Source organism: Bufo bufo, chromosome 1, assembly GCF_905171765.1.
Source record: "Bufo bufo chromosome 1, aBufBuf1.1, whole genome shotgun sequence".
Taxonomy (NCBI): domain Eukaryota; kingdom Metazoa; phylum Chordata; class Amphibia; order Anura; family Bufonidae; genus Bufo; species Bufo bufo.
Window position 1 is genome coordinate 151,517,008 of NC_053389.1, and position 18,372 is coordinate 151,535,379.

Sequence of the window (18,372 nt, forward strand, 5' to 3'; positions counted from 1 at the left end):
ATTTACACCATACAACTGACATGAATACATTCATACATTTTCCCAATATAGATCTAAGTCTCTTGATCCCCTTCATATAGTACATAATAAAACTATCTGTCTGCAGCGACCACTAGGGGGAACACAGTGCATAGGAATTTATGCAGTTGCTACTGAACTCAATGGCAGCTGTAAAAAATCTCTTTGCAGTGATCTCCCCCTTGTGGTGGCTGCAGGAAAAAGCCCCTTCTCACTCCTGCAACGGCGCTCAAGTCTGGGGATGCTGCAGGGAGGGAATTTAAAGGCCCTGCTTTTATTCTGGAAATAAATAAAAATACAATATAGAGGAAATGTGGTTTTTTAGATGTAGAATCTCGAGTCCCTGCATCTGAGAAGCTTTCATAAACAACGGCGGTAGACCACTGGTTGCAAACCATTGCCGTAAAGTGACACCTTAATCATTCACAGTTGTATCTGAATAGCAGTTCTGTAGATGTGCTTGCTGATATTTTTCCTGTACACATGCAAGGGAAGGAACAGTGGGTCTGCACATCAGTCCATTTAAAGGGGAGGTTTACCTTGGTTTTAAGCTTTGCCATGTCCACTACAGTATATGCAAAATAGTTTCTACACTACATGTTTACGCCAATAAGAAATGGGTAGGAGTACAATAAGAGCTTGTTCACACGACCGTGTGAAGCCCGTGCTGTGGACTGCAAATTGCCCAGCCGCATGGGGATCGCGGACCCATTCACTTGACTTCCGTTCTGCACCGTTTTGCATCTCCAGATTTGCGGACCCATTGAAGTGAATTGGTCCGCATCCGTAATGCGGAATGCACACGGAACAGTGCCCGTGTATTGCGGATCTGTAAATGCGGGCCGCAATACGGCAACGGGCAGCACATGTTCGTGTGAATGAGCCGTAACTATAAGATTTATGTTTACCTGCCATGCCCACTTTTCAGAAAGTAGTGAGGGTGGTACAGAAACGCCAGGTGCGACAGAATTTGGCACAAGTGGCTTTTAAAAAGTTGCAAACACAAGGTTTGTGACGTGAGATAATGTCTTGCAGAAATCCTTAGAAGAGTTTTGACTTTGGACAATCCTTTAAAAGGCGTTGTCCCATTATGACAACTTATCCCCTATCCATAGGATAAGGGATTAGCGGAGGTACGATTGCTGGGGCCCACACCAATGACGAGAAGGGGGTACACACATTCATGGGACTGCCGGAGATAGGCTAGTACAAGCTGAGCTACCTCCATACCTCCAGCAGCCCCATAGAGCTGAATAGAGCAGCAGCCTGCATGTGTGAACACCACTCCATTTAAACAGAGGAAGATGGGCCCCCGTTCTCACAATCGGCATGGTCCCCAGCAGTCAGATCCTCGCTGATCAGACACTTATGCCCTATGCTATGGATAGGGGATATGTAGTGACAATGAGATAACACCTTTAATTTTAGCTAGTGCCCTGAAAATATGCTGATGGCTATCCTGCTGCTGTAGTGTATGGGAGAACCTAGCAGTGTTCATCTCCTCAGCGAGCCACCCCAGGGGAAAGAGAACATTGGGCTGTACCCACCGACATAAGTGGCTGTCCATGTAATGCCTGGCATGCCGTGTTCTTAGAGACTCTTTGTAGCTGAACTCCACTCTGGTTAGTGGATGGAGCTCCACAATGGGACACAAGGAATGCCCTCATAAGATATCTGAAAACGTTTTATATACCAGGCAACTTCTTTATGGGAGAATTCCCACCAAATATTGATAGCTCATAAATATAGGGAACCTATAGCGAGAATGGGAGTACCAGCGTTCCTTTCCTTTACTGGAGACCTTTGTATTGCAGGTACTGTATGTGGGGGTCTCAAACACATTTATATGTGATTTTGGTCGGAATATGCCTTTTAACCTCCGCCACCAAAACTGCCCAAATGGAGACTGTTTCCGGGATGGCAGCATAAAGTGACATGCTACAGATCGAACACCTGCAACGCAAGTACATTTATACTGGAGGTCTTCTCCACGGCCTGTGGATGAGATGTCCTCTACACTTAGTTTGTACTACGGATGCTGTGGATTAGATACATAAAAGTCCTCAGTGGCAAATCTGCAGTGAGTACACCACATGTGGAGGAACCCTGAATGAATCTTTCAGTTAGGCCTCATGCACACGACCATAGTTTGGGTCCGCATCCGATCCACCCATTCATTTCTTTGTGTCCGCTGAAATGTGTCCGTGTGGCTGTTCCGCGGAATCCAGAACATGTCCTATTCTTGTCCATTTGGCAGACAAGAATAGCCGGTTCTAGTTTAAAAACGTGGGATGCACACGGCCAGTATCCATATTTTGTGGATCCGTGATATGCAGACCACAAAAACGGATATGGCCATGCGCACGAGGCCTTCTACAAAGTAAAGAGGAACAAGCACACACATATACAGGACTCTGAGGCATTGCAAGCTGAGGGAACCTGACAGAGTTGTGAATCTTCCAGGTGGGTCCACCTCCAGGTCACCTGCTGTACTGGTTAAGTAGTCACTGTCCTGCCACCGATTCTCCGCCAGTGACTGATAAATAATGATCAGCCTCTTCTGTCATAATACAGGATGTTGTGGTCGTAGTTATAACCCTGTGTGAAAACGGAAATAAAGAAGGTAACGTTACACTAGTGCAAGACCTCAACAATGTCTACACATGTAGCTGAGTCCTGGGGTGCAGCCTGGGGGGTATCTTCGCCCAGACACATGGGTTGGCATTTGAAGGATATTTTCCCCCTATATGTCTGCGGACAGCAAAGATTAAACACAGTTTATCCCCATGTATTTATTTGACAAAGCGCTCGGGGGATAGATTATTATAATGTAATCTCTTACTTAGTGAGATTTTTCTCCACAGTTTGCGAGAAAGTATCTGCACCTGGATTTTATGCGTATTACAGACATTTGGAATTTATTAATGTCTCAGTAGAGCCGTAGACGTATAAACGACTCCGTTTTGCCGTCTTTTTTTTTAATTGTTGCTTTTTATCAAGCCTGGTTTACATTATCTTCTATAATGATTGCCCGCTTTCTGTGTTCTCCATGCTCTAGCTCAGGCTGGCCCTCTGTGCGGGTCAGTCAGGGGCTCCTGTGGGACACTGGCAGTGAGTGTGTCCTGGGTGTTTGGGGAATGTCTTGTGCCGCCTCCGCTGTCAGGGACTCCATGCTCTGGGAACAAGCCTGTGTAGCAGGAAGGACAGCCCCTGAGAGAGCGACACACTGATAGGGCGGCCTGAGCCTCTGTGACTGGGCTTCTATGTCAGTGTGTGGGTTTTTTTTTTTTTTTTTTCTCTTGCAAACTCCATGCTGGGAGCTCATTCACTTCATATCTACCTCTGAGGCAGCGCTGTTCAGAGAGAAGCCTATGCACACACACAGACACACAGGGAGAGGGGCAGGGACGCTCTCTGATCTTTCACCTGCCCTCTAATCAGTTGGTAAGGCCAGGAGGAGGCGTTGCCATTTCTGCTGTGCCAATCCTAGCTTGCCCGCCTGCTCCACTGACAGAGCTCCCACAGACACACACAGTGACATCAGTCAAACAACTTGTGATCCGGGAAGCAAATCAGCCTCAATTAGATACTAATTAAGTATTATGAAAGTTGATTATTTAAGTGAATTCAGCTTTGGATTCTCTGACTATGGTGAGTACCTGGCGCTTGCCTGTCTCTTTTCCTCCTTCTGTGTGGTAGAAGTTTTAATAAAGCAGCTTTTTTGGATGGTGCTTCTTCCTGACTCATTAGTGTGGTGTTTCACTTTGACTACAGCTATTGTTTCTGTTTAGCTTTTTTTTATACAGTACAGCTTTGGCGTTGTCCTTGACTCTAATATATATGGGCGCTCAGAAAGTTTTCTGCCTGTCACAGAGGGCAGAGCATTGTGCAGAGTTACATGGGGATAGGATGCTGGCATGGGGAGGGCTGGACTAGTGGGTTTGGGTTACTCTGCTGGTACTATGGTAGTTGAGGAGAGGTGATCTCAGGCTGCGGATCACTGTCTGTGTGGACCGGTGCCCATTGTGCTGCTAATATCTAGTGTCGTGTGGCTTCTGTCACTATAGCCTGCCGTGCTGCAGTACGGAGAGACGGTGGAGATCCTTGATTCATGTTTTTTGTTTTTTTGTGTGGTTTTTTTTGTCCCAGGTTCCGGTACTTCTGGTTTCATTTGTAAGAGTTTGTGTAACCGGAAAGGAATGTCATTAATTTGGGACAAGGCAGTGGCTGCTGCGAGGAGTGATCATTATTGTAATGTAATATTTTTTGGGAGGAACCCTGTTCCCTGCTCCTGAGTACAGGGAGCTCAGGTGGAGGGAGCAGGAGACAGGGCACTGAGTCAGGCGGTGGCAGTTGAACCTTGCAGGCATTGTCTGCGGAGACGTTACAGCCGCACATGTGCTGAGGGGTTTCCGTGGTGACTGATCACACCCAGGAGATCACTGTTTCAGCATTAAAACAAAAAAAAAGGATTGGTGTCTCCTGCTCCGACCATCACCCCCTATACCCAGCAGTCTGCACTGCTCACTTTAGCTCTACTTTTCTCCGTGATGAAGAGCTCGCTTGAAGCCCAGTATTGTTAATGAATGTAAAATTTCACATTTCGCTATGTCTAAACTTTTATGTGGCAGCCATTACTTATTAATGTGACAGTGTGCACAGTGCTGGATAAATGGCTTAAGTGCCCGTGAGTGATGGATATGTTCAGTGTCAAAGACCCAGACCCTGAGCGAGTGTCATCTGTGCAACACGTGTCTCCCGCAGTTGTCGGACTACAACTCTCATTCTACATGCCATTTGCAGATTAGTTGCAGCGCAGAATTAATTTCAGCTGGACCGCAGTGTGACAAACTTCTCATTAACACATATCCACGCCGTAGTGTCAGCAGCACCGTGACATTTTGTAAGATTTTTTTTTCTTAAAACCCGTTCCAATTAATGTTGCTGGCGATGAGCTTTCTGATAATATAGATCGATCTATCGGCACCAATTTTGGAAAAGGTATTAATTTTCCCCGTTGAATTCTGCATTTGTGAGATAATGATGTTATTTTAAGGATGAGGTGCTATATCCCCCCCCCCCCCCCCCCCCCCTTCCCATGCTGTGTGACGAGGATGAAGGTTGTGGTGTTCTGGGCCTAGGTCCACACATGTCCCTTATCAGCTCATTTTCCTGCAGTTCACAAAACACGTTCAGTGCATCGCTGTCAGCAGTAAAAGATGCCACTGTCGTCCCTAACTCACCAGGCCCCAAGATGACAGCAAATTTACATTTTTTAATTAAACGAGTGCTGAGATATTTTTTTCCTTGTGCTTTACGAGAGGGCTGGGTTATGCAAATTAAATGGTTGTGTACCAAAGATTAGAAGAGTTGGAAAATAAATTTTGTGAACACTGTCATGAGAAGGAGAGGGGGGGGGGGGGAAGTGTCTGCTTTGCATTAGCCTCTTTTAGTCTGATTTCCCCGGGGGCTGGGAGGAGCTTGGACAAGAGATTTACATTATGGTGTCAATAGTCACGTGCTGGTGACATCATACATGTGCTGACAACATTGCGAGGGCACAATATACATATGCATGTGTGTATAAGATTAGCCAGCATAATAAGATTATCTTAAATCTGTGGATTTGCAATGATACCTTCCCCGATTTTCACTTCAGCAGAATTTCAGGAGTTCAAGACTGTGGTTATTACTGGATGCACATAAACAGTGGACACAACTCTGGCAAATTTGCCGTTAAGGGCTCTTGCACCCGACCGTGTTTTTTGTCCGCATCTGACTCTCATTTTTTTGCGGGTCAGATGCGGATCTATTCACTTCAATGGGGCCGCAAAAGATGTAGACAGCACCTGCAAGAAAATCGAACATGTCCCATTCTTGCCCGTTTTACCGACAAGGATAGGACTGCAGGACTTTCTGCTCTGGAAAATCAAGAACGCACATGGCCAGTATACATGTTTTGCGGATCTGCAGTTTGTGGACCGCAAAAACGGTCTTGTGGATTCTTTTGCTATCCTGGGGTCACAGTCATGGCAGTCTTCTCTGCCAACCCCATTCACTGCTACCCAGAGATCTCTGGTCACAGTCATGACAGCCATCAAAACATCGGGCGGTTATTGGCTACCGCGGGTGGGCAGGGTGTTGGCTGAAAGTGGCAGCTGGAACATATAAACCCAACCTAAGCACCGCTATACACTCTTCCATGTATCTGCTAGATACTAGGTGGTCAGAGTGTCTTTATTTTGTCTTCACTGCCCAATATGCTGTACCACTGCTTCAGGGTTCAGTGATCCTACCCCCACGTGACAAGTCACCAGACCCCCACCATAGTGTTTGTGTGCTGCTGGATACATCTCAGGCGGCAAGGTGGCTTGTGATGGAAAACCAGATTACTATACGTCCAAACAAATGTCCGCTCCAGTTCCTCCTCCTGTTTACAGGCTGTCAGGCCCTGAGGCTGGAATTAACGGCATACAAGGCTCTAATACAGGTGAGAGCAGGGGAAGTAGCTTCAGGTCGTTGTGAGAGATTTGAAACCGTAGGTACAAGCTTTGTGTACACATTATTACCAAGGGTACTTTCACACTTGCGGCAGAGGATTCCAGCAGGCAGTTCCTTCGCCGGAACTGCCTGACGGATCCATCAAAACGTATGCCAACTGGTGGCATTGGTCAGACGGATCAGGATCCTGATCCGTATGACAAATGCATTGAAATTCCGGATCCGTCTCTCCGGTGTCATCTGGAAAAACAGATCCGGCATATATTTATCTTCACTTTTTTTTGTGGTCTGAGCATGTGCAGATCCGGCATTAATGCATTTCTATGGGGGGGGGGGGGGGGGGAAAGCGGATCAGTTCTTTTCCGGTATTGAACCCCTAGGACGGAACTCAATGCCGCAAAAGAATAACGCTAGTGTGAAAGTACCCTTACACCAAACTCTGAGAAAACAATAAAAATCTATAAGAAATGTACTTCTATATCTCATCTGTCAGCCCAAAGGGATGGTGTATATATGTGTCTGCATTACTGCATGGTTCATTGGGCTGGAATATAGGTTATCAGTATAAAAAAGTTTGAAAAAAAAGTTCATGTTGTGGAATTATTTATTCTATTAACAGTCCTAAAAATATTTGAAATTAAACTTGAAAACATATAAAATACAAAAAGAGAAAAAAAAGTGATAATTCAGGCTCTCAAAAACATTTCACTTTAGAAGCCAGAAACCCAGTGTGACTACGGTGTGTACTCCTGCTGACTTGTAAATTGTGGATTGCCTTTTTCACACATATTTATCATTGGTGCAGAGAAGTCCAGTTCTCATAAAACATTTTCATGTTTATCATAATCTGTTTTTCCCGCTGCCAGAAGCTCTTCATTTGAAAGCTTTTAGGAAGTAGAAAATGAAAACTTGACAAGGAAAGTAATTGCAAAAGTCTTGGCTTGAATTGCCTTACTCTCTATAACAAGGAATGTGGCGCCCCCTATGACTCTCCTGTATCCAGACTAAAGTTTACAGAGAAAAGACTGTATTGACTAAAGCTCAGTACAAACAACAACAAAAAGAAAGGGGGGGGGGGGATTTATCAAGCCCTGCACTCCAGAATTCTGGCTTCAAAAAGTCGCAAAATAGGACTTTGCAAAGTTTTGGGCTTATTTGCTGAAAAATATTAAAACATTTCGCATTTTTACACTGCTCACTCCAGTATTGAAAAGTGAGTGAGGAAATGGGTGTGGATACCTGTCAAGCTAATTTAAAGGGGCAGCACAACTTCTTAATGGACTTTAAATACCCCCCCCATCCAGCATTTACCTGTTCCGTTGCTCAGTTCCAGCCTCTTGGGTACACCGCTGACTTCACTGCACTTTGGTTCGCGCATATTAACTTCCAGAATGGATGGGTGTCATGTGCACCCCTGCAGCCAATGACTGGCCCCAGCTGTGATGTCTTCCAAAGTACCACTTGAAGAACACGTCAACTCTATGGTCAGTCACTGAATGTACAGGTGCATAAGACTGTGCTGGAAGTTTACATGCAGGAGCTGAAGTCCAGAGAAGACAGCGGAGTACCCACAAAGCTGGAATCTAGCATTGAGGAACAGGTATGTATGCTACCCTTGACCGGTCCTGTGGAGGGGGGGGGGGACAGTTATTTAGAACCAACTTAGAAGTTGGACAACACTTTACAGCCACAGAAGTCACCAAAATTCTAGCAATCTTACTCCAGTAAAGTTGGTGTAGAAAGTGGAGCAATATCTCAAGAATGGGGTGTTAGACTACATTCACACAACTGTGCCCCCAGTATAGATATTGGCTTCTGTAGTTCCCCCAGTATAGATAATGACCCCCCGTAATGCCCTCAGTATAGTTAATGGGCCACTTTGTGCCCCTAGTATTATAAAGTGCACATCAAAAAAATGCTTACCTCATCCACTTGAACGCTCAGCAACATTTGTTTGTTAATAGATGCTGCAGGACCTGCGCTCCCCATGTGATCATGTGACATCATCAAGCTGAGAGCGCAGGTCCTGCTGCATCTAGTGATGAGCCAATGTCCCAACGCGTTGAAGTGGATGAGGTGAGTATTTTTTATTTATTATTTTAAACCCTGTGAGGCCCTTGTAGACATTTTTAACAACCATTAAATGGGTCACTCCTTTATATACGGCCATTAAAAGGTGCCCATTGATGTCCATTTTGTAAAAACTGCCAAAAATAGGACGTCCCATTTGTTGACGGACGCTATTCACTGGCCGTTAAAAAAAAAAAAAAAAAAAAAACACCAGTGAATCTCCCCAGTCTAAAAGATGAAGCAAATTTATCGAACATGGTGTAACATTTGACAGATTTAATGCAAATTACGGCGACGTAGACTCCTACAAAAAAACTGACCAATAATTCCTCTCATGATAGTCTTCAAGTGTTGAAGATGTGGCCCATAATGAGCAGTGAATGCATCTCCGCTAGTTCCTGGAAACATCTGTATTCCTGTGATGCCATAAATGGTTAATAAATGTATGTTGAAAACTCTGCGTAGTTTTGGTGAACTTAGGCTACTTTCACACTGGTGTTTTGGCTTTCCGTTTGTGAGATCCGTTCAGGGCTCTCACAATCGGTCCAAAACTGATCAGTTTTGCCCCAATGCATTCTGAATGGAAAAGGATCCGATCAGAATGCATCAGTTTGCCTCCATTCAGACTCCATTGCGCTATGGAGGCGGACACCAAAACGCTGCCTGCAGCATTTTTCTGTCCGCCATGACACACAATGTAAGTCAATGGGGACGGATCCGTTTTCTCTGACACAATAGAAAACGGATCCGATGCCCATTAACTTTCAGTGGTGTTCAAGATGGATCCGTTCATGACGGATGCATGCGGTTGTATTATTGTAACGGAAGCGTTTTTGCAGATCCATGACGGATCCACAAAAAACGCTAATGTGAAAGTAGCCTAGCACTGTTCTTCATTTCAACTCCAGGAGATCCATGGTTCACTAGTGTACAACATAAAAAATAAGGCGCCATAAGCCTGTGGTTTTCGTATAATATTAAATATTAATAGATGGGTCTAATGAAATAGGAAGCAAAATGAACATAAAAATATATTTCCTTGTGTTCCCATTTAAAGTGGTCAATTACCTATTAAGGGGGGAGAATTATTTTTTTTTTATATATCTTTTCTAATCATATTAGTTGTGTTCAGAGGCTTTTATTCTGCACACACAGAAACAAATTTCACAGAGAAATGTGAAAAGTGACAACAGGACCTAGTGGCCATTACGGCTAGTGTACTTTTCCAGGCTCCTGGTTATACCGCGGTGTTGCTGTACTGTTCCTGGACCGGTGTAAGAGCATATTCTGTATATGACTTAGGGAAGGGCAGCGGGAGCCATCTTATGGAATAATGATTGCAGGGAACCAGCTGTCAGTTTCAGCTTCTGGGGAGGGGGGAACAGGCTGACTTTGTTCTGTGACACTTGATCGGTGCCGGAGAGCTGGGGGACACCTGTTAGCTGAGCTAAGTGAGTAGGGTGCTTGTTAGATCATGAAGGAGGGGCTCGTGCAGGATCTGCCTGGAGCTTCTAACTAACAAGCTGGAGGTCACCAGGAATACCGTGCGCTAAACCCCAAACTGAACAACGTATCTCTGGGTTATAAACAGCCTCTTATGTTTGTGTCGCAGATTTTCATGATTTTTGCACTCGCGGATGCTAAAAGGTGGAATCTTTTTTTCCATATGAAGCATGCAGGGGCTAGGACTACGGCAGGGTTAGTGTACTCACACCTAGAAGACAAAAACAGCAGTTTCTAAAATTGCTAAATCTTCTCTCCAAAGGTGGAGATGAATTACTTTATGATATGTATACAGCTAATTTTCTTTTGAGTAATGTAAAAATTGCGACCGGCGTTGGAAGTGCGCTATACATGTATGTGCCAGGGCGATCAGGGCCTGCAGGATGCGCTGATCCTCTCCCCCAATATGGACGCTGCAGGTTTATTGTCCACAGGTGCAGAGGGCTGCACTCCTGGGTGCTCGGAGCCTCCGCCATGTCAGCACTCTTCCCCGCGCACATTTCTACTTGAAGTAAATTTGTTTTGCAAGGGCAACCTGTTTAATCATTCCATTCTCTAGTGACTCTGTATTCGTTTGGTTTCCGTGGTTACGGGACCATTAACTAGGAGCGAGCAATAAGGCAGCAGAGTCAAACAGGTAATAAAAAAATTAAGGCCATTTTGGGCCTGTAGAGGACACCGTGAGAAATGTGACAGGGCACACAGAAAAGCAACATTTACAACTAGATAAGAGCCTGGGTCAGCCATCTGCCTCTAGCTTCCCTAGACTGTTCTTTAAAGGAGGTTTCCAGGCTCCTGATTTTGATGACATATCCTCAGGATAGATCATCAACATCTGATTGGTAAGGGTCCAACACCCCGCACCCCCACCGATCAGCCTCTGGACCCAGAACTAGCTCCTGAATGGAGCAGGAAGCGGACAGCTCCGTTCAAAGTGTAGTGGCCATTCTGGGTTACTGCAGCTCAGCTCCTTTTGAAGTGAATGGAAGCTGAGCCGCAGTAACCCAGCATGGCCACTACACCTTGAATGAAGCTGTCTGCTTCCTGCTCCATTCAGGAGATAGGTCTGGCACCAGAGGCTGATCAGTGGGGGTGATAGGTTGGCAAGAAGTGGACAGACTTTCAGATTGCTTACCATAGAGACACATAGGCACTGTATACACAAAACAGTAGGACACATTAAATGGAGACTATTTGTAAAGTTGCTTCACTTTTCAATAAACAAAAAGTTCTTCAGCATCAGAAGTGGAAATGTTCCTTCTTAAGGTTGGATATGTTTCTACTTCCCAGACTTAGGTGTCATACGTATCTCATGTCCCAGCTCTCTGTGTCTGGAACTTGTTTGTGCTGCCCTCTGGACTTTCAGTGTTGAGGGACCATGACTGACCAGCGGTGATCATATAAACCAGGGTAGTCTAGATTTCCTGAATGTCGCTTTCTGACCACAGAATCAGACAGTTGTCTCCGCTTAACAGGTGCCGTGGTTTGTCCTTTTGGCTTTGACGGAGCTTTTTGTCAATAACATTTTTCGGCAGACGAGCCCTTGTTTTGGGATTGTGTAGCTTTGCCGGGGTGAGGGGAGTAGCACTTTTTAGAACAGTTGCTTCTTCTTTTCTATGTGGAATAATAACAGTTGTTCTGCAAAGTGAGAAATGTCAGGACAACTGTGGATTGTGCAGTTATGAGTTTACTGGCTCAGGGAGGACATTTAGAGGGTATAGGACACATCTCCATTTTTGACTTAGTTATGCCATTAGAACGACAGTGAGAAATTATAGCTCTTGGTCTTAAAGGGAAACTAGCGACTAAATTAAGAGGAGAGTTAACGTATCATTAACACATGTCCTGTTCCCGCAGCAGGGCTTGAATGAATTGTTTTGAAAGCTTGTCTCTTCATACAATTAGATGAAATCTGGACATCTCGCTCAAAAGGCTGAACAAAACCCCCAGTAGTTAAAGGGAAACTCTGGTAATATAAGGAGTCTCTCTATGTGACCTAAACAGTAAGGCGAGGTCTACGCGACGACATTTGTCGCGCGACAATAAGTGGCACGACAGATAGGCCACAACTAGACTGCAACATTTGTAGCGCAACATTTTGTTGCACTAATGTCGCGCAACAATTTTTTTTTATAATGGCAGTCTATGGTGTCGCACTGCAACATGCTGCGACTGTGACGCAACAGTCGCAGTATGTTGCAGTGCGACACCATAGACTGCCATTATAAAAAAAAATTGTTGCACTAATGTCGCGCGACAAATGTCGTCGTGTAGACGTAGCCTTAGGCTACATGCACACGGCCGTTGCTTTGGTCCGCATCCGAGCCGCAGTTTTCGCTGCTTGAATGCGGACCCATTCACTTCAATGGGGCCGCAAAAGATGCAGACAGCATTCTGTGTGCTGTCCGCATCCGTTGCTCCTTTCCGTGGTCCGCAAAAAAAATATATCCGTTTTGCGGACAAGAATAGGCAGTTATATTAATGGCTGTCCGTGCCGTTCCGCAAATTGCGGAACGCACACGGACGCCATCCGTGTTTTGCAGATCCGCAATTTGCAGACCGCAAAACACACAACGGTCGTGTGCATGTAGCCTTAGGTAATAAGTCAATGTACAAAAGGGCATGGTTGTCTCCCTGCCAAATATCTCTGCTGCCTGATTTTCTAGATCCGTTCTTCTGATGTCAATGCACACCTTCCCCGACACCTCAGAAAACTCATTCACTTGATTGACTGTTTCACGGTAACAAATGGGCTATTATCATGTTTATTTTTTTATTACACGCTGTGTCATTGAACGAGGAATAAAAAAATGCACCTGCAGCTGTTGGGAGACCATCAGCAAGCTGACTTGCTGCTGCCAACAGATGGATGCATATGAGAATTATTTATTGGCTGTTCTGCATGTGCTAGACTGACACTGCCGTCAACAAGACGACCTGTCAATTCCCCCCATATTTTTGTTTTAGTGAATGCTTGTATTTCTCATTATATAACAATTCTGTAGGGCGAGATTACACGTGCGGCTAGAGCCATGGTGGCTGCTAATTTTCAGGCTGCACGTGGACTTGCAGCCAGTGCAGTAACTGTGGCTTAGGCCACATGTGTTGGAGGTGCTCTTAGAAGACTGCTGCTTCTTTGTAATTTCTCCCAAAAATGTATTAATACATTAAAAGCAGCACACTACTATTTCCTACATAGTCTGCCACTGTCAGCTCAGTATAAAATATGTCCTTTATACTCATGCAAAACTAGTGCCACATCTGTCCACAGGTTGTGTGTGGTATTGCAGCTAAAACGGATTCACTCAAAAGGAGCTGAGCTGCAGGGACACAACCAACGAGAAGAGAGCTGCCATGTTTTTCTAGTCCTTTAAAACTGAGATTTTTGAATTCTAAAATACATTCTACAATTTCACTCTGGTTCTTTATCTGTACTACACGTAAAGATATATCACTGACAATGACTACTAGTGACCCCGTCTGCTGCATCCATAGATAAACAGATGATTTGTGCTGATGAGCTATAATAAGAAAGAAATCTTTTTCTTTCTAATGTTGGCGTCTGATCGCCTCATCGCATTTAAAGTGCTTGTCCAGGATCAGACAAACATGGCTGCTTACTCCAGAAACACTGCCACACCTGTCCATCTGTTGTCACCTCCACTGAAGTGAATGGGAGCTGCAATACCACACACAACCTGTGTGCGGCACTGTTTTTTTTCTTCTGTTTTTATAATCTTGGACACCCCCTTTAAGAATTGGATGAATATGAGTGGCTGTGCAAATTTTTAGATGTTCTGTTTTTATTCATGGGGAAAACCATTGAAGAGAAGAGAAAAGGACATGGAACGGAGGTTAGCCTTAGGCCTCATGCACATGAATGTTTTTTCTTTCCGTGTCCGTTTTTTTTTTTTGCCATTCATTTCAATGGGTCCGCAAAAAAAAACTGAATTTACTCTGTGTGCATTCAGTTTCCGCATGTCCGTATTTCCGTTCCGCAAAAAAATAGAACATGTCCTATTATTGTCCGCATTACGGACAAGGATAGTACTGTTCTGTTAGGGGCCAGCGGACTGCAAAATACATACGTTTGTGTGCATAAGGCCTTACTGGATGTATATTAGTCATGTCTATGACAAACTGACCCTGAATGATACAAATCCCAGACATGTTAATATTGGCTTTTAATTCAGCAATTTTCACCTAATAATCTCTGTTCACCTTAGAGTCACTTTTTCCACTTTTGACTTTGAATGTATCCGTTAGGTTTCCACTAGATTTTATTTTAGGGAAAGACTATCAATGCAGTCAATGCTATTGTTACTGTACAACAGAGCTCAGCACCAGTGTGAACAGGGCCTAATTCAACTCCATGCTAGAGTTCTCTTTAACATTCCCTTCTGCTGGTTATGGACACTACTGGGGAGTCTGCTGCACCTTGGTATCATGACTGCATTTTACAAAAATGTCATATGAGGGCAAAAGTTACACCATTTTTTCGCTGGGTTTAAACGCTCAGGCTGCTGTGTGCCAAAACCCCATCTAACCACAGCAGTCTATAGCCCTATAATCCTGAAGCTATTGCCTCAGTTAGTTGTGTGGCCACTGGCCTCTACAGGAGTTGGGGTTTAGGCCACAGAATGTAAACCCAGCATGTTGCTGATCGGCAAGGGCCTGGCACCCCACACCGCCGAGAATCAGCTGCTCTGTGTAGCTCTGTCGTCGGAAGTCTGTGGCAGAACTACACTGCACTGCCAACATTGTGGTGGACAGTGCTCGTCATCCAGTGCTGCTCACACTGAGGTCAGGCTGGACAACCCCTTTAAACACCTATTTCCTATCATTACTATTACTGCCTAGAGTGTATTGTCAGGGTTTAGTTTTCTTTTCTCATTGACCGGTCTGCCTGTGTGGCTAACACTGGCTGGGCTGTAGTACATGAAGACACCAGTAACTCTGGTTTTGGTTAGATAGAATTTAACGCTGATCGTTTTGAACAGCTTCATCCAAGCGATGACAGAAAAAATAACAGGCTCCTATGTGTCAAGCCACATTACCGGCCTGTGCTCTGTAGGGCGCATTTGCGGGGGTCTGGACCTCCTTTTCCGTGCGTCTTCTCAGCTGTCAGCAGAGGAGTTTAAAAAGCACCTTTATTAAGTTAAAATATGCAGCATTTTCATTGATTGGTTGTATTGGCTGCACCGTGAATTACAGTCCTATATGCCTAAGACTATAGGTAATGTGGGGGGCACAATTTAAAGGGGTATTCCAGATCTGTGGGACCCACACTAGTCAAAAGACCGGGAGCCCCCAGATATGAACAGAGCAGACGGTTGGACATGCGCATGGTTGCTCCATTCATTTCTATATATTCTGTACTCCCAGAAAATGAATGGAGCAGCCGCACCTGTTCCCAACCGGCTGCTATGTTGATATCAAAGGTCTCCACGGGGGTCCCCGTTCTCGTGATGGATGGGGGTCCCAGCAGTAGGACTCACACCGATATCATAGTTATCCCCTATCCTGTGGCTAGGGGATAACGTTAAATAATCAGAGTACCTCTTTAATGGTTGCTATAAACATTTACCAAAAGCATTGAAGAGCTTCTAGTTCAATCCCCAAGTCTCAAGCTCAAGCCACAGTCCCATGAGTGTGATTACTAAGGTCGCCCACAGACAGAATCTCACCGAAAGCTGCTGTGCAGAAAAGTGTGGGTCACACAGGTTGGACTGTTCCTACTTATTGTTTCCCTTTTAGATGAGCGTCAATATCAGCACTCATCTCTGTGCATGTTTGGAGAATTAAGATTACAATCAGCCTCTCATGTAAAGGGAATCCGTCACCAGAGAGCCCCCTATCAAACTGTTTGCGTAGCCGCTGTTCACCTGATTAAAACACTGTTTTTCTCGCATTGATCTCAGGCTCCGTTCCCAAGTTATGATACTTTTTCTTACTATAAAAATTAGGCCTTTGGTGCAATGAGGGCATCACCATTGCTCTTGTTGTACCCAGGCTCCACTCCTTTCTGTGCCCAAGCCCTCTCTCACTGCATTGCCAATGCCTGGCCCTGTCAATCAAAGCACCAAGGAAGGGGCTGGCCTTAGTAAGGAGTGGAGCTTGGATGCAACAAGTGCAACGGTGATGCCCTCATTGCACCAAAGGCCTAATTTGCATATTAGGAAAAAGCATCATAACTTGGGAATGAAGTGTGGCATCAACAAAAGAAAGGTGAAGAGTTGGATAGAGAGGTCGCTGGTGAGAGGTTCCCTTTAAACTTCTTATCATATAATTCCTTGGACTCGTACAGATGCACCCAGGTTGTTATGTCACAGCAGCGAAGCATTCGACCCTCTGCCCTGACCTCACACAAACGTGATCACCTACATGGTATTTAATCTGCCTGTAGTGAACTCATTCATGTCTCTTGAAGTGTGATCCCCTAGCATGGGCTGGACCCAGCCCTCCCTTGTCGAGTGATCTTAAGGCACTAATTTGATTAAGACATTCATCTACCCCCAAGTGACTCGAGCCTTTTCCAACCGTGCCAACTCACTCAGGCTTCTCAGGAGTATGATCCTCTAACTGTATAATCCCCCACATACATCCAGTGCATTGTGTGATACCATCGGGCCTGTAAATGCCGTTCTCCAGCCTCCTGGGAGTAGGATCGTGCCTAGCTGATTCATGTCTCCAAGGAATGTGATTCCAGTTCCCCAGCCTCCTGCGAGTATTGTTGATTCCCCAGTTGTACTGTCAGTAGTATGATGCCCCTGTATTCAATTCACTCACGCGTGTAATCCTCCAACCTCTGTTCTACTCAAGCCCCCTGGGGACATGATCTCCTAGCCCCTGGCCTCCCAAGAGTATGAGCCCCCAGTGATTGACTAGCTTAGGCCTCCCAAAGTGAGGGAACATGTAGACGAGAACTGCATGGACGAGATCTGTATGGAAATGAAGAATTTAGGCTAATGGAGCTCAACCATTTCTAATTTTGTGATGGCAGGAGGATTTTGATTGAAAGTAATTAAGCAAGCTAGCTGTAAAATTAATTAAAGCAAAAGGGGGGGGGGGGGATTTTATTGGATTGGATAGCGATATAGCGGCTGTCAGATGGGGGACGGATGGGGGTGACCTGAATTCTCTGCCCTCCCTCCTCCCACCCGGGACGTTTATGTCACTTTAATCTCCTTACAGCGGCTGGTGTGCATTTGTTTGAAATAATCAAGGAAATATGGTCAGAAATTGTCAGCTTTCAGATCTAATTTACCTGACAGCCTCGCGCTGGAGTGGGGACTTTGTGTCTGCGCTTTTCTGTGTGAATGCCTATGTCTGGGTAAAACATACCCACGTCTGGTTGTTACCTGGGTCATTATTTGGTGTCTCTCTCGGTTTGTGATTTTATTTTTCCTTGTGATGTCTATTACAACGGGATTGTGAGTGGTCAGACACAACTTTGCTGAATCCTTCCACTTTTTTTTCGCCAGTATTCTCCACCTGCCTCTTCCATCCTCTGTAACCCGCTTTAGGGTTTAGTACGTATAGGATTAGCAAGGTGACTGTAATTCCTATCCCCAGATGGTTGACAACAGACTTAGCAAACGCAAGTACATGGCAGGCAATGTAGCTGGTGTCGATAATGTCTGTTCAGACTGATTGTAACAGATCCTTCTTCAAGTATAGGATCATATAGGAACATCACGCCCCCTCCAAAGACTATATTCCCACTGATACCGTAGTGCCAGGCGGCCCCTGAACCACCGCTACGTTCACTTTCTATATCATTTCATTACATATACAAAATGGAGATTCAAATGTCCTTATATTTCATGCTGTGTTTTATGTTATATTTTTTTTAAGTTCTTGTATTTGTCATCAGTGCAAATACAAGTGAATACCTGGGTGATGTATGGCGGTGAAGAAGCAGGGCTATTACCTTGCTAGCTCGGCTTGTCTTTTAGGGAGTAGGAATCTGTGCTCATACTAAAAATTATCATATGCAGGGTATCTTTAGAATTTTTAGAATAACTTCTATCTGCCTCACCAGTCTGTGACATCTACGTCTCCATTCATGTTATCCAAGCCTGTGCCACGCGATGAATGTGCAGCACGTTGCTCAGCTGCTTGCCACACGCATTTGCCTCCCGACAGTCGGGTCGCACAGTGTGTCATGACCCCTGTATCCCAGGTTCCCAGGACATCAGCCTCACCCTCTGCCTCTCATCCATCCTCTCGTTCTACGATTTATTTCCCTGGCTCTGCTACAGCCTTTCCCTGCCAGCA

At 45.0% G+C, this 18,372-nt stretch overlaps 1 protein-coding gene across 11 annotated transcripts in view; it reads left to right on the forward strand.

The window, feature by feature from the left end:
* The window catches only part of CASZ1 (castor zinc finger 1), a 251,035-nt gene that overhangs the window by 195,851 nt on the left and 36,812 nt on the right, over positions 1–18,372 (forward strand). For 5 of the 11 annotated variants that reach the window (XM_040430604.1, XM_040430683.1, XM_040430620.1 and 2 more), the window contains exon 1: positions 3,354–3,669. The exons of 5 other annotated variants lie outside the window; for them this stretch is intronic. In XM_040430604.1, the coding sequence (XP_040286538.1) occupies positions 3,621–3,669 (49 nt within the window). In that variant the 5' untranslated portion in view covers positions 3,354–3,620. Of the gene's footprint in view, positions 1–3,352; positions 3,670–18,372 lie in introns of those variants that run through there. One more of the 11 variants, XM_040430673.1, reaches the window with a different exon arrangement.